This window comes from Bufo gargarizans, chromosome 2 (genome assembly GCF_014858855.1).
Source record: "Bufo gargarizans isolate SCDJY-AF-19 chromosome 2, ASM1485885v1, whole genome shotgun sequence".
In the NCBI taxonomy this organism is placed as follows: domain Eukaryota; kingdom Metazoa; phylum Chordata; class Amphibia; order Anura; family Bufonidae; genus Bufo; species Bufo gargarizans.
In genome coordinates, this window is record NC_058081.1 from 168,507,494 (window position 1) to 168,523,438 (window position 15,945).

Here is a 15,945-nt window from a genome sequence, read left to right on the forward strand (position 1 = left end):
GCGGTCCACATTGCAGGTGTCCGCGTTTTGCGAATCCGTAAAACACTTACGGACGTGCGAATGGACCCTTATCTCTGATCTCCTGACCTTATAAACACCCAATTAATATTCTTATCATTTTAATAAGAGTTTAGCTATAATGCGTGTTCAGGAGATCAGAGATAAGGCTTCACATGTGCCATCGGCTGACAGCACTGAGAAGTGATACGGCTGAATATTTTTAATCAACACCAAGATTTTTAGCCCAATATGAGTAAAATGAAATCATAACAACCCCCCCCCCCCCAAAGATGTCTATAGTCTTTAAGTCTATGTCTTAATAGGTTCATCATAATTCAACTTAAAGGCATTTTCCAGCTTTTTATATTTTCTTAATCCCTAGCCTGCAATAACTGTGCAAAAAATCCAGATTCACCTGCTGCTAAATGTTTCTTTACTGGTCTGCTGGTCTCCATCTGTTAGCTTCCAGATGGATGAGCTCACGTCCACCAATGTAGCCAATAACTGACCTCAGCGGCGACGTGTACCAAAGCGGTAGGTGACTGCTGGGTCATGTGCCACTTGGGAGCATGTCACTGAGGCCAGCATTGGAAGTAGTGGCACACATGACCCAGTCAAACCAGAAATGTACAGACTGGGACTGAAAGACCAGAGAAGGGAGCCAGGGACCCGGAACAGAGTGGTGGGGAGCAGGTAAGTGTGGGGTTTTCCATAGGTAACGCAGGCTGGGGTGGAAATATATATAAAGAATATAAAGCAAGCTAGAAAACCCCTTTAAAAGTGTTTATGAGCTGTCAGGAGACCAGAGATAAGACTGTAGAGGACAAATGGTTGACAGGTCCAGCATATTCCACTGACATAATGATGAATGCGGTTTCTGGCCTTTGCATTTTTGGCTCTGTGTTTAAAAGATATGAGTGATGACAATCTCTGTACAGCGCTGCGGAATATGTTGGTGCTTATAAATATACTAATAATAATGATAAAAAGGTACCTTGTATGCAGGGTTTTGGAGAATTGGAGAACTTAGATTTATTTAAAGCATTCCTCCTCTTTTCTTCCTCCATCTGGACTTTCCTCTGTTCCTCTTCTACTCTCTGCTGTTCTTTGAACTTCTCTAATTCTTCACTTGCTTCCCTTCTCTCCTCCTCTTTCAAATGCTCTATTCGTTTTCGTTCTTCTTCATCGATCTAGGTGAGGGATAAGAGAAGGGTGTAAGTTCTAGTATTAGGCATCCTGCTACATCAAGAGGCCACAGAGCTTGTCCCATTTGTTATAGGTAATTACATTTCATGACTATGTTCTAGAGTTACCTGCCTTTACGTCTGCAAATTACAACACCCCTTAAAAGGGAACCTGTCAGCACATACCTGAGTATTAAACGAAGAGCACTGTCAGATTCCTTCTGTTCTGCCCCCATTCAGATCTGTGTCTCTGTTGCAGAGAAATCAGGGCTAATCTGATATGCATATGGGCCCCCCCAACCCGCCGCCGCACCCACCGCTACTACCTTCCCTACCATTCACCCAACATGCCTCAAGTCCCAATAGTACCACATTGTGCGAAAAAATCTGATTTTGAATGCCAATCTTGCTGTCCTGCCAAGCTCTACCTCTGAGCGAATTGCCAGGGGTAAGAGTTTGGAGGTATGTACAATATATGTCAATAAATTAAGCCAACCGGGCTGGTCATCGCAGGCGGCGCTGCACTAGGGGAAGGGAAGTGAACTGTCCCCTCACTCTCCGTCTCTCTCTCGTCCGGGTTCCATCTGCTGCGTGAGTTCAGGCGCGCGCGCGCACATGTTCTCGCGAGACCTGCCGCAGGAGTTCACAGGTCTCGCGGGATTGACGCCAACACCGTGCTCGCTCCTGCCCGGCGCTGACGGCTGACCGCAAGAACTTAGAAGAGATTTATTTGGATTCAGATCTGAACTACTTTAGCGCACGCGCAGCTGCAGGGGTCCGCAGGTGGCCGGGCCCGGTCACAGCTGCGACCCCTATATGTGCGCCACTGCACACGTGTGCACCGTTGCTTTGGGAATTAGCGCATGCGCTGTACAACCCTAGTGCTTGAAACAGCTGCACAGTACAAATAATGTCATCCCTGTGAAGCACCAGGGTTGTACTCCGTGTGCGCCAATTTCCAAAGCGACAGCGCATGCGCGAGAACACAGGGCCGGGCGAGATTACATCGCTAAACTGGCCCTGTCACTCACAGTTAGGGGGGAAACAGTGCTATCCACGACACAGGCAGAGCTTTTACCTTCATCATGACTTCGAGGGAGTATTTCTCATTTTCTCTTTTCCTCGCAGCTTTGGACTGAGCATCTTCCTTGGCTTTCTCCTGCACTCTTGCAATGGCGTTCTCTCTAAGTCTTTGCATTGCCTCCTTGGTGACTACAGAATGAACAAATAAGAAGTGACGGCCGGCAGCCATGATTCACCACACATTGCGATTACTGGATACGTTCACACTTCTGTCCGATATTCCTAGCTATGACAACCAACACCGGTAGATGATACAAAACATTAGCAGACAGAGAAGGAGTTAAATCCACTGTAATTACCGTTACGTATTAGGAAATAGCTGGAACGGCAATTCCGTAATGTTAACAAGAAAACCATACTGTCTGCTACAAGTTTCCCTTGCTTGGCCTTAGAAGCAGGAAGCAGAATACAAGCTACTGTCTACAGCAGTATACAAACTGCAAATGGAATACAGACTACCTTACACTAGCACGTAACTTGATTACTTTAGTGAATTGCTATTTAAGCAATTTCTTCTACATTTTATACATATAAACGGTGTATCCTGTTACTTCACATAGGCTGTCCAGTTCAATGATGTAACAGATGTTGACACATGGTTAGTTGAGAGATTAGGGTGGGTTCACACTTGTTAAACGGATCTGGCAGGCGGTTCCGGCAGAGAACAGCTTGCCAGAGTTCACCGGATCCAGCCTAGCCAGGTACTGCCGTTCACAGCCGGACCCCATTGACTACGATGGGATTCAGCAGGTATCTGGCCACTTCGCAGTAAGGCCCCTTTCACACAGGCGAGAATCCAGCGCGGGTGCAATGCGTGACGTTAACGCATTGCACCCGCATTGAATCCTGACCCATTCAATTCAATGGGGCTGTGCAGATGAGCGGTGATTTTCACGCATCACTTTGTGCGTTGCGTTAAAATCGCAGCATGTTCTATGAATGGGTATGCGTGAAAATCGCAAGCATCCGCAAACAAGTGCGGATGCGGTGCAATTTTCACGTATGGTTGCTAGATGATAGTGATGAGCAACCCTGGACCCCATTAAAGTGTATTCACTGTATTATTTTCCCTTATAATATGGTAATAAGGGAAAATAATAGCATTCTTAATACAGAATGCTTACTAAAATGTGGATTGAGGGGTTAAAAAATAAAAAACAATTACCTCACCTCATCCACTTGATCGCGCACCCGGCATCATCTTCTTTCTTCTTCTTTAAGGGACCTGCAAAAGGACCTTTGACGACGTAAGGATCTTCTATCTTCATTCAGCAGGACCTGCGTGAGCGCGATTACATCATCAAAGGTCCTTTTGCAGGTCCTCAAAGAAGAAGAAAGAAGACAATCCCGGCTGCGCAATCAAGTGGATGAGGTGGGTTAATTGTTTTTATTTTTTAACCCCTCAATCGACATTTTAGTTACCATTCTGTATTAAGAATGTTATCATTTTCCCTTATAACCATGTTATAAGGGAAAATAACATCTACACAACAACGAACCCAAACCCAGACTTCAGTGAACTGATTGAAATTGCGGGGACGCATCCAGAGCAAATCCGGGATTCCCGTGTGAAAGAGGCCTAAGGCTTTTCATCCGGCCGTGTAAAGAATGAAGTGCTGACTGCAGGGCGTATTCAGATATAGCGTAACCTCTGGTTAAAGACAACTTATCCCCTATCCATTGTATAGGGGATAAGTATTTGATTGGCGGGGGTCACTACAGTGGCATTATTACTATCGGGGGTACTGTGGGGGCATTATTATTGGGCATTGTTACTAATGATGATACTCTTGGGGAGCACCATTGCTATAGGTGGTACTGTCGGGGGCACTATTACTAATGAGAGCAGTCTGGGAGAGAATTATTATTATTAGTGGCACTATTACTATAGTGGGATCATCTGTATAGTACTATTATTTCTGCAGTATAGTATTTTGGGACGTTGGGGAGCACAGTGGGCACAGTAATGGGGTAGGAGTAGGATGACACTGCTGGGGATCCTGGGGTGGGGGGGGGGGGGGTTGAAGGAAGAGTAAGGGACCTAAGATGTCTCTGTGCCAAACTACGACATGGCCGACAGAAGTCATCAAGGAGGTCTGATCTCTGAATGGAGAAGATGAGGAATGAGAACGCCTACATCGGATGTAACTGGTATGTGACACTGTATTCTCCTGTATGTTTTGTAATGCTGTATGCCCACCCACATCTGTCTTTAACAATAGGGCTGGGGGTAGGGATTAGATTTTAAAATTTGGCCCCATTGAGGGGGGTAGGGGGGTTGTGACATTTACATTTTTGCCTCAAGCAGCAGAAAGGCTGGTGCACCCCTGCGACCTTCACTAAAACTGTCTATTCTTGTCAAGAATAGAACACGGTCTATAATTTGTGGAACGGCCGCACAAATGTGCAATCTGCTAAAAATACACAATACTGGATTTTTACAGCTTTTGCTGTTTACAAAAACATCAAAGGGTGTATCCCCCTCCCCTTTCTTCTGGCAAGATCCTTGAGGTCAGCATTGAAGGGGTTGTCTCACTTCATCAATTGGCATTTATCACGTAGAGACTAATGTATTGTGATTGTCTATATTGCCTCCTGTAGGTCATCACACTGCTGATTCTTTTTTCAATCACATTATACACTGCTCGCTTCCATGGTTATGACCACCTTGTAATCCAGCAGTAGTGGTCGTGCTTGCACACTATAGATAAAAGCGCCGACTATGTGCCCTCCCATGGTCCCAGCCACCAGAGAGGCCAATGCTTTTTCCTATAGTGTGCACGACCACCACTGATGGATTGCAGGGTGGTCGTAACCATGAAAACGAGCAGTGTATTATGTTATGGAAAAATGAATCCAGCCAGCAAAGGAGGCAATATGGACAATCACAATACATTAGTAAGTGCCTTGTATTAACTTTCTCTACATGATAAATGCCACTTACTGAAGTGAAATAACCCCTTTAACCATTTACTTACAAAAGTTGAATTCCCCATTAAATAGAGTTTTATGTTATGTACAAACTTATTGATTTGTCTGTCTTCTCCATGCCGTGCACTGTGATGGACTGGACTACATTGCCATTAAACTGCTGCCTCGAATGTATGGAAATAAAGCTTTGTCTACAGCGAGCAATATCATGCCATGGCACCTCTCATCTGCCCCTTCATAACACTGCAGCAGTGTCGAAAAGGGGCATAAAGGCACCAGGGTCTGAAAACCAATGCAGCTTCTGCACCCCCACGAGCTACACCATTCAGTAGGTCATCAGGGCACTGATATTGGGTACTTACCATTGGCCAGGGATAGGGAGTCCCAGATAGAGGGCTCCTGCTTGTACAGAGTGCACAGAATGGTCCCATTGGCGATCTTTGTGATGCTTCTCTCCGCATCAATCGGTGCAAAGAGAAAAACTTCAAACAGGAAAGGTGGGAAATTCACCTGTGTTTCAGAAAGATGAAAACAAAGGGTTAACCGTGCCATTATCCACAAGGTGATCTCCACAGGAGTTAATGGGATGCGGAAATATTTTCATTTTTTGAGAACTATGCTGTGATTTATTGTTGAGTACCACCCCCAACAAACTAGCTGTTACTGACAACCTGTTCTCCATAGAAGTACTGTACCCTTTAAAGGGGTTGTCCATCCTCTAGATGTTGATGACCTATCCTTTGGATAGAGAACGGGGGTCCGTCAGCACATCCCAATGCACAAGTGCACGTCGCCATGACTAGAAACACGGGGGGGGGGGGGGCAGAGTGGACCCAGCATGCATGTGCATTCCCTGAATTTTATGATGGCCAGTATGGCACTATAACAGGTAGTATTTAGTGTTAGGTTTCCATCTTACAGAGATCGCCTTGATGCCGGCAGACGGTCCCAAATAATTCTGTACAAAATGTATTTGCCAAAAATCTCAAATTTACAAAATAAGCGTAGCATTAGCACCAGAACATTTTCTATTACTATTGGCATTATTGTACTTTATTTGTGTTTGCATTGTGTTTTTATTTCGTGTTTCTAGCCATGGCAGCGCGCACCTGCACATTGGGATGTGCGGACTGACCCGCTTTTATTTCATTTGTACTGAAGGTGTGGCTGTCTCCAATTGGTCTTGCACCCCTGACCAGCCTGTTTGCCCCATAGGCTGATTTTAATTAGAGTAAGTATAAAGCTGTAGCCTGCTCTCACTGTATTCATTGGAAGCCGTCTGGCACCAGGAGACGTATGGAGTGGTCTCAGCATGCATGCTGGTACCTGCATTCCCTGGATTTTAAGGGGTTTTCCCATATCAGACAATGGGGGCATATCGCTAGGATATGCCCCCATTGTCTGATAGGTGCAGGTCCCACCACTGGGACACGCACCTACAATGAGAACGGAGTGGGAAAATGAACGGAGGGGGCACTTCGCATGCGCAGCCGCCCTCCCATTCACTTCTATGGGAGCAGCGCTTGGTGGTGGACTGGACCCAGGGAAATCCGGGGTCCTCCAGCCACAGCACTCGCCGCTCCTAGCGATATGCCCCCATTGTCTGAGATGGGACTACCCCTTTAACGGAGGCCGTTATGGCACCAAAACTGGTAAAAGGCAGAGTGGACCCAGCATGCATGTGCATTCCCTGAATTTTATGGTGGCCATTATGGCACTATAACAGGTAGTATTTAGTGTTAGGTTCCAGTCTTACAGAGATCACCTTGACGCCGATAGACAGCAATATAAAATTTTGTACAAAATGTATTTGCCAAGAGTCTCAAATTTAAAAAATAAGCATAGCATTAGCACCAGAATATTTACTATAATTATGGCATTATTGTACTTTATTTGTGTTTGCAGAGTGCTGTTGCATTCAGGGCTGTGGAGTCGGTAGATAAATGCTCCGACTCCTCAGTTTTTTGTACTTCCGACTCCGACTCCTCTGTATTTAATATGCGAATGTATTTTATACATTCCTTGAAGGAAAGAAAGAAGTTCTTCTAAGCTCTTCTAGCACAGAGAGGTAGTTGGGCAGAAGCTGCTGCCTTCTCCTTTGTGTGCTGATCTTCTGCTGAAGATAGGGCAGTGGGGGGATCCAGGAAGGGGCATTTATTTTAAAACATGATTTCCCTAGAAGAATCCCATAGTCATGTTTAAAGTTTAAGATAACATTCTGAGTTTACACGTTTTTATAGCCTTGGCTGAATGACAGCAGTTTTTCCAATGGTTTACAGCTTCAGTCTTGAACTATTGACCCTCCATTCCCTTCACTTACCCTGGGTTCACACCTGAGCGTTTTACAGCGCGTGCTGTAAAACGCTTAAGACATGAAAACCAATGCTTCCCTATGGGAAGGGTTCACACCTGGGCGTTTTACAGCGCGTACGAACGCGCTGTAAAACGCCCGACGCTCAAACAAGTACTTGAGCTTCTTTGGGGCGTTTTGACGCGCGTTTGTGGCCATAGGACACTGCAGTCAATGACACAAACGCGCGTCAAACGCGCGTTTACTATTACAAAAAACGCGCATTTGAGGAACGCTCAGGTGTGAACCCAGGGTAATACAAGTGTCTCTAGTCCTGCAAAACACATATTTACTTAATCCCTTATCAGTGAGAGGCGAGGTAAACCATGGGCATTGTGTTCCCTGTAACAGCGGAACACAACACAATGGAAAGTATATGTATTGCCACTCCTAATTGTGCATTGCGTGCCATATAGTGAAGCATATGAAAAGCACGCTTCTTCACATCACTGAACGCGTCTGTTTTGCGGTTACGTGAGGCACTGCATGCGTTAGCCTTTATTCTTACAGTAGAGAAGTCATTAATTATAACTGTTTATGAATTCGGACATTTAAACTTGCATTTTTTTTTTTTAATTCCAATTTAAATTTAGTAGGAGTCGGAGTCGGAGTCGGTTCATTTTTTGCCGACTCCGACTCCAGGTACCCAAAATTGACTCCGACTCCGACTCCTTGACTCCGACTCCACAGCCCTGGTTGCATTCATTGTATATTTTTCTTCTATCCTTTGGATAGGTCATCAATATCATACTGGTGGGGGTCACGCAACCCCATTCCCCCATCTTTCTGGTACCACAAATAGCACAGTGGAGGAAGCTGGAAGCAAACAGCTCCAGTAAGGGGAGCAGAGCTGCAGTAACCTGGCACGGCCACTACAGTTGATGGCGCTGTCTACCTCTGACTCCGTCCACTGTGTGATTTCCAGTTCTGGTGGCTGCTGGAAACATCTGATTGGTGGGGGTGCCAGTGGTTGCTAAAGATAGGTCATCAGTAGAGTCTGAACAACCCTTTTAAGCACTGAGCCAGTAGTGCGGTTGGCGCTCTGTCCTATGTGCAGACATGGACTCTTCTAATGTTTGTACATATTTATTGATGAGATAAAGAAGAATACTCGAGCATTCGGTGTGGTGCTGAGTAATTTTATGACTGTTGGTGGGAGGCTGGAGATTGCACTTCCAGACTACACTGGGGACATTGAACTGGCGTTCTGTGTCTGGATTTTGTGTCCACTAAACAAACCATGCAATTGCTTGGGGCCCCAAGGATGAGGGGGTCCCCCTGCTGCCCCTGGCAGCGAGGTTCCTACTGCGTCCTCAGGACAAGAATACAGCGGTGAATACAATGCTCCATCATTCGCCCTGCCACCAGTGGTTTGGCGCAGGTAGGCACAAAGAAATGAGCTTCCGGACAGGTGGCATTAGATCTGGATTTAGAGACCTGCTCTGTTAATCGTGGGAATGTGGGCTAGGTGTGTATGCCCTATGTGGGGGGCACAGCAGGAAGCATTATACTGTAAGAGGGGCATATGTAGGGGGCACTATACTATGTGTATACTGTGTGAGGAGCACATAAAGGGGGCATTGTAATGTATGGGGGGCATAAGGGGAATTATACTGTGTGGAGGGACATCACACTGTGTGGAGGCACATAAGGGGGCATTACACCGTGCGGAGGCACATAAGGGGGCATTACACCGTGCGGGGGCACATAAGGGGGCATTACACCGTGCGGGGGCACATAAGGGGGCATTACACCGTGCGGGGGCACATAAGGGGGCATTACACCGTGCGGGGGCACATAAGGGGGCATTACACCGTGCGGGGGCACATAAGGGGGCATTACACCGTGCGGGGGCACATAAGGGGGCATTACACCGTGCGGGGGCACATAAGGGGGCATTACACCGTGCGGGGGCACATAAGGGGGCATTACACCGTGCGGGAGCAGATAAGGGGGCATTACACCGTGCGGGAGCAGATAAGGGGGCATTACACCGTGCGGGGGCAGATAAGGGGGCATTACACCGTGCGGGGGCACATAAGGGGGCCTTACACCGTGCGGGGGCACATAAGGGGGCCTTACACCGTGCGGGGGCACATAAGGGGGCCTTACACCGTGCGGGGGCACATAAGGGGGCCTTACACCGTGCGGGGGCACATAAGGGGGCCTTACACCGTGCGGGGGCACATAAGGGGGCCTTACACCGTGCGGGGGCACATAAGGGGGCCTTACACCGTGCGGGGGCACATAAGGGGGCATTACACCGTGCGGGGGCACATAAGGGGGCATTACACCGTGCGGGGGCACATAAGGGGGCATTACACCGTGCGGGGGCACATAAGGGGGCATTACACCGTGCGGGGGCACATAAGGGGGCATTACACCGTGCGGGGGCACATAAGGGGGCATTACACCGTGCGGGGGCACATAAGGGGGCATTACACCGTGCGGGGGCACATAAGGGGGCATTACACCGTGCGGGGGCATTACACTGTGTATACACACATACAGTTAAGTGTCACCATAATAAAATTTCCACAGCAGTCCCGGTGAATGAGGATTGGACATACTGTAAGGAATATTACAGCTATTAGAAACTGGTCACTTGCAGTGGGGACAGGTCTGTACTGCGCTACTGAATGTGGTGATATTTATATAAGGAGAATACAATATTTCTACAGGCAGACAAGTATGACGTAAGCACACCCTGGAAATAAACGAGTTGTGACGTCAGCAGGAGATGTGACGTCCACAGCTGCCGCTCACCTTCAGGTACTCCTCCGTACAGATCACATTGCTGGCGCCCCTCGCGGCTCCCTTCAGGGGCACGGACAGAAAGATCTCCTTGTCGCTCTGCTGCCAGGTGTAGTCCTTCACTATGATCGGCATCTTCACAGCTCGGGGAACACGCTCAGCGTTCGTTGCTATTGGCAACAGACAACTTCCTGCCCTGGCCGAGGGCACTTCCGGTCTCACCAGTCATCGCGCACGTTCCTTTCCTCCAGCGGAGGAGCCCGAGAAGCTGTGCGGGGTTTGTGGCCTGTCCTTCAGCACCCAGAGCAGAGCCGCACACTCGGTGACTCCTCAGCAGACTGCCACGTCACAGGATTTTGTTTCATAGGTCAAGTGTCGCAAAAATATGTGCGACTTGTCTGCAACTTGCTGACAGGTGATTGTGCCACGCGTGTTACACGTGATTTGCATGATCCCTTTCAGGACTGAGGAGGGTTTTTTCTTTTTTTACTCCCAGCCTTCCCAAAACCATAATTTTAGTATTTTTGTACATTCACATAGCCATATGAGGGCTTGTATTTTGCGGACATGTTTTAACTCCTGATGTACGGTGGCATACAATGTCGTGCGAAGCTGCAAAAAATTACAAATGCAGTGAAAAAACATAGGCTCCATTCACACGTCCGCAATGTGTTTTGCGGCTACACGGATCCGCAAAACAGGGAAAGCGGCAATGTGAGTTCCGCATTTTGCGGACCGCACATTGCCGACATAATAGAATATGCCTGTTCTTGTTCGCAATTGCGGACAAGAATAGGACATATTCTATTTTTTTGCGGAAACGGAAGCACGGATGCGGAAGTGCGGATCCGCAAATGTGGATGCGGACAGCACATTCCGTCCTCATAGAGAATGAATGGGTCCGCACCCTTTCCGCAAAATTGCGGAAAGGATGCGGACCCATTTTGCGGACGTGTGAATGGAGCCTTAGGCTCCATTCACACGTCCGCAATGTGTTTTGCGGATACACGGATCCGCAAAACACGGAAAGCGGCAATGTGCGTTCCGCATTTTGCGGACCGCACATTGCCGACATAATAGAATATGCCTGTTCTTGTCCGCAATTGCGGACAAGAATAGGACATGTTCTATTTTTTTGCGGAAACGGGATCACGGATGCGGAAGTGCGGATCCGCAAATGTGGATGCGAACAGCACATTCCGTCCCCATAGAGAATGAATGGGTCCGCACCCTTTCCGCAAAATTGCGGAAAGGATGCGTACCCATTTTGCGGACGTGTGAATGGAGCCTTATAAGGGAAAATAATAGCATTCTGAATACAGAATGCATAGTAGAATGTCCATTGAGGGTTAAAAAAATAATTTAAAAAATGACTCCCCTCATCCACTTGATCGTGCAGCCGGGATCCTCTTCTTTAGGCCTATTGCACACGACCGTATGGCTTTTTCAATGTTTTGCGGTCCATTTTTCATGGATCCGTTGTTCCGTTTTTTGTTTCCGTTGTGTTTCCGTTTCTGTTCCGTTTTTCCGTTCCGTTTTTCCATATGGCATATACAGTATACAGTAATTACATAGATAAAATTGGGCTGGGCATAAAATTTTCAATAGATGGTTCAGGAAAAAACGGAACGGAAACGGAAGACATACGGATGCATTTCCGTATGTGTTCCGTTTTTTTTGCGGATCCATTGACTTGAATGGAGCCACGGACCGTGATTTGCGGGCAATAATAGGACATGTTCTATGTTAAAACGGAACGGAAATACGGAAACGGAATGCATACGGAGTACATTCCGTTTTTTTTTGCGGAACCATTGAAATGAATGGTTCCGTATACGGAACGCAAAAAACGGCCAGTAAACGGGAAAAAAAAACGTCCGTGTGCAATAGGCCTTATTCTTGCAGGACATTTTTTATTTTTATGTATACAGAGCTGTGTGCGACTCTCACGTTTACTGTCACCATGACACGCGAATCGCAAATAACCCTGCAGTGTTGTGTTTTTGGGTATGTTGCGGTCGCAGCAAATGGCGATACTTTGTTACGACATTGGCGCGCATTGTGTGACGAGAAAGTTGCACATTTCCATAGTCATAAAAAATCCACACGGATTCTGCCTGACAGGTCTCGAGCGACTTTTGCTCCATTGACTTTAATGTAAGTCATGCTCAGCACGCGAGTTGCTCTGAAATTGCAGACAAGTTGCACTTATTTTGGTGTCATGTGACTTATGTGTAGCCCTAGCCCAACGGGACAGATGACAATACCATTTATGTAACTCATTACTAGTCAGTCTCCCCCCTCTCTATCCTGAACGCAGCAGCAAGACTTTTCTATCTGTCTAAGGGCTCATTCACACAAACGTAAGGGCTCCGTGCTGCGGTATGCAATGCACGGGCACCGACCGTGGGGCCAGCCGCATGCAGATCGCAGACCCATTCACTTGAATGGGGTCCGCGATCCGTCCGTTCCGCAAAAAGATAGAACAACTTCTATCTTTTTGCGGAATGGAACACCACAGAAGCACTCTGTAGTGCTTCCATTCCGCACCGCATCTCCGGATTTGCGGACCCATTCAAGTGAATGGGTCCGCGGTGCCCCGTGTATTGCGGAACCGCCATATGCGGTTCCCAGCATTGGAACGGATCCCTTACATTCATGTGAATTAGTTAGACCTCTTGTACACAACTGTATGTATTTTGCGGTCCGTAAAAAATACGGATGACGTCCGTGTGCATTCTGTATTTTGCGGAACGGAACAAGTGGCCCTTCATAGAACAGTACTATCCTTGTCTGTAATGCGGACAGTAATAGGACATGTTCTATTTTTTTGCGGAACGGACATGCGGAAACGGAATGCATTTGGAGTAACTTCCGTTTTTTCTGCAGACCCATTGAAGTGAATGGTTCCGCATACGGTCCACAAAAAACAGAACGGACGCGGAAAGAAAATACGTTTGTGTGCAAGCGGCCTAACAGCTACTCTGATGCCTCCGCCCTGTGCCAGTCATTGCAATGGTTGCCATACAGTATAGAATCCGATTGAACCTGCTTGTCCTCACCCACAGTGCTGCACCCCCTCATCTCTGTCTACCACCCTACCTGTGCTCTCTGTTCAGCCAATGACTTACATCTGACCACCATCTTTCAACGGAACGGAAGACATACGGAGTACCTTCTGTTTTTTTTGGCGGAACCATTGAAATGAATGGGTCCGTATACGGAACGCAAAAAATGGACCGTAAATGGAACAAAAAAGTTTGTGTGCAAGAGGCCTTAGTCGCTATACTATCCTCAGGTGCGCCGGGTGTAGATGTGACGTCATCGGCGCAGGCGCACTAAGGAAGGAGCGGCCGAGCATGCGTCCTCCTCTTAGCGCGCCTGCGCCGACTGAAGACCGGTACGATGCAGGTGTGAGATTTATAATGCAGACAGGGCCAGCCAGAGGACGAGAGCGATCGCTGGCCCTATCAATCAACAGGAGGAGGGGACGTTTATTTTTTTCGAAAGCAGGATGCGGCTGCTACCAGCAAGTAACCGCCCTACTTGCTGGTAGAGAGGTAATTTACATATTATAAAAGTCAGTTTTTAAAAAAAACTAGTGAGCAAAAAAAGCTAAGAGCATTATATATTGAAAAATCGCTGTATAAGGATTTTAAGTAGCCACAAAACGAAAAATGACTTTCGGGGGGGGTGACAGAGGCCCTTTAATATGCACATTTGTAAATGATTAAGCTATTAGGGATGAGCGAATCGACTTTGAATACTGTACGGAGCAGGAGCTCCGTACAGTATTAGAATGTATTGGCTCCTATGAGACTTCGCATAGCAACTTCTTTTTTTTCCCCTGTACTCGTTCCGTACAGTATTCAAGCAAAGTATTATGCGAATCGACATCGGATGATTCATCCCCAATTGCTGCATGTGTCATGCACACAACGGTATTTTTCATCTGTGTGTGATCTGCGTTGTTTGTGGCTAGCACACTGACCCGTTCATATGGGGCCACGTTTTTTTTTGGGGGTCCGTTTCACAGATTATAGAACATGTATTCTGGTCCGTACTGCAGAGGAGAATAGCCATTTCTATCATTGGGGGTGAGGAAAACAGTGAATGCACCCGGAAGGTGTCTGTATTCTGTGGATCCCTTGTCTGCCGACTGCAATACGGTCAGGGCCGTGCGCGCGAAAGACAAGCGATATTTGACCTAACATAGAATGCAAAAATCGAGAAATCTAAACAGGTTCAAGACTCCGGGATCCCAAAACGACGACAACGTCTGATACTTAAGACATATGGAGAAAATAATGACTCCAGCGGGATTTGGGCCAGGGTCTCCGGTAATTGCCTGCGTTCACACGAGGGTTCATTGATACAGACTGTTTCTGGATGTTACTACTTTGCAATTACCTAGTTATTTCTGTGTCAGATAAACAATGTATTCCTTAGAGAGCAGCAGGCTCTAAAGATAATGCCCTTAATATCCTGTCCCATTATGTCGCATGGCAACACGCTGTTGTTGGCAAGGAGTTCAGTGTCAAGGGTGGCTGCTGAATGAATTCTATGCAAATGCCTAGCAAGATCAAGAGCACAGCGCACCCAAGTACACTGTAAGTCACTGTAATCTGCCGGACAAATGGCCTCAGCCGGAAGTGGACTGGCTTGTTGAAAGGGCTTCACATAGGGATGTCTAGTTCTTGTTATTTCAATATATTCCTTGCCATCACAGAAAAATATGCCTTAGGCCACATGCACATGTTGTGAAATACATGCGGTTTTTCAGTGCGGAAAAACGGCAGCATATTACAATACCGGCAAAGTGTATGAAATTACACAAATCTCATATCATGTTCAGATCTTTTCCATGTAGAAATTGCCCCGCATTGCAGATTTCCAAAATCCACTGCATTTCAATTATGTTTGCGGTTTTAGCTGCGGAGTTCACAACAACGTTATCTGCATTTTTCGGATCGCAAAATACATACGGTCATGAGAACGAACCCTAAACAGAAGAAGACACTAATACTGAACTGGATTACTTACTGTATGTCAGTTCAAGCCACATGACATCCCAACCAAGATTGTAAACCAAATTGTCGGATATCTATCAAATTCTCAGTATCTCACAAAGGCCATATACCTTAGGCCTCATTCACACATCAGTATTTGTCACTTAAAGGGAATGTGTCGCCAGGTTAGGCCAGCAGATGGCAGCACTGAACAGGGATATAGCGATTTCTGTACAGAATAATGGAGCAAATTCCATTATTCTGTACAAGTTGCAATCTGATCATTGCAAAGTGTGGTCCAACTAGGAACCTAACAAAAACTTAAAAAAAAAGTTTTGAAAAATAGAAAAAATAAAACCACCCCCCTTTTCCCTAAATAAACAATAAAAAAAAAAACATAATGGGCATCGCCCATACTGTTAAAATATTCTAAAAAGTTATTCCATATGATGAATGGAGTAACGGAAAAAAAAAATTGCCTATTTGCCATTTTTTCATCACTTTATCTCCCAAAAAAATTGAATAAAAAGTGATCAAACAGTCATACACACCACAAAATAGTATTACCAAAATCTACAAATCATCCCGCAAAAAATGAGCCACCACACATTTCCGTAGAGATAACTATAAAAAG

The 15,945-nt window shown here is 46.5% G+C and overlaps 1 protein-coding gene across 2 annotated transcripts in view; it reads right to left on the reverse strand.

Annotated features, from left to right (window-relative positions):
- DNAAF4 (dynein axonemal assembly factor 4) overlaps positions 1-10,653 on the reverse strand; it is a 31,826-nt gene extending 21,173 nt beyond the window's left edge. The window contains exons 1-4 of one of the 2 annotated variants that reach the window (XM_044283282.1): positions 10,315-10,653; positions 5,561-5,708; positions 2,263-2,396; positions 995-1,190 (exon numbers count right to left, since the gene is read on the reverse strand). In XM_044283282.1, the coding sequence (XP_044139217.1) occupies positions 995-1,190; positions 2,263-2,396; positions 5,561-5,708; positions 10,315-10,437 (601 nt within the window). In that variant the 5' untranslated portion in view covers positions 10,438-10,653. The remainder of the gene's footprint in view (positions 1-994; positions 1,191-2,262; positions 2,397-5,560; positions 5,709-10,314) is intronic. The other variant, XM_044283281.1, reaches the window with a different exon arrangement.
- Between the last annotated feature and the right edge of the window lie 5,292 nt (positions 10,654-15,945).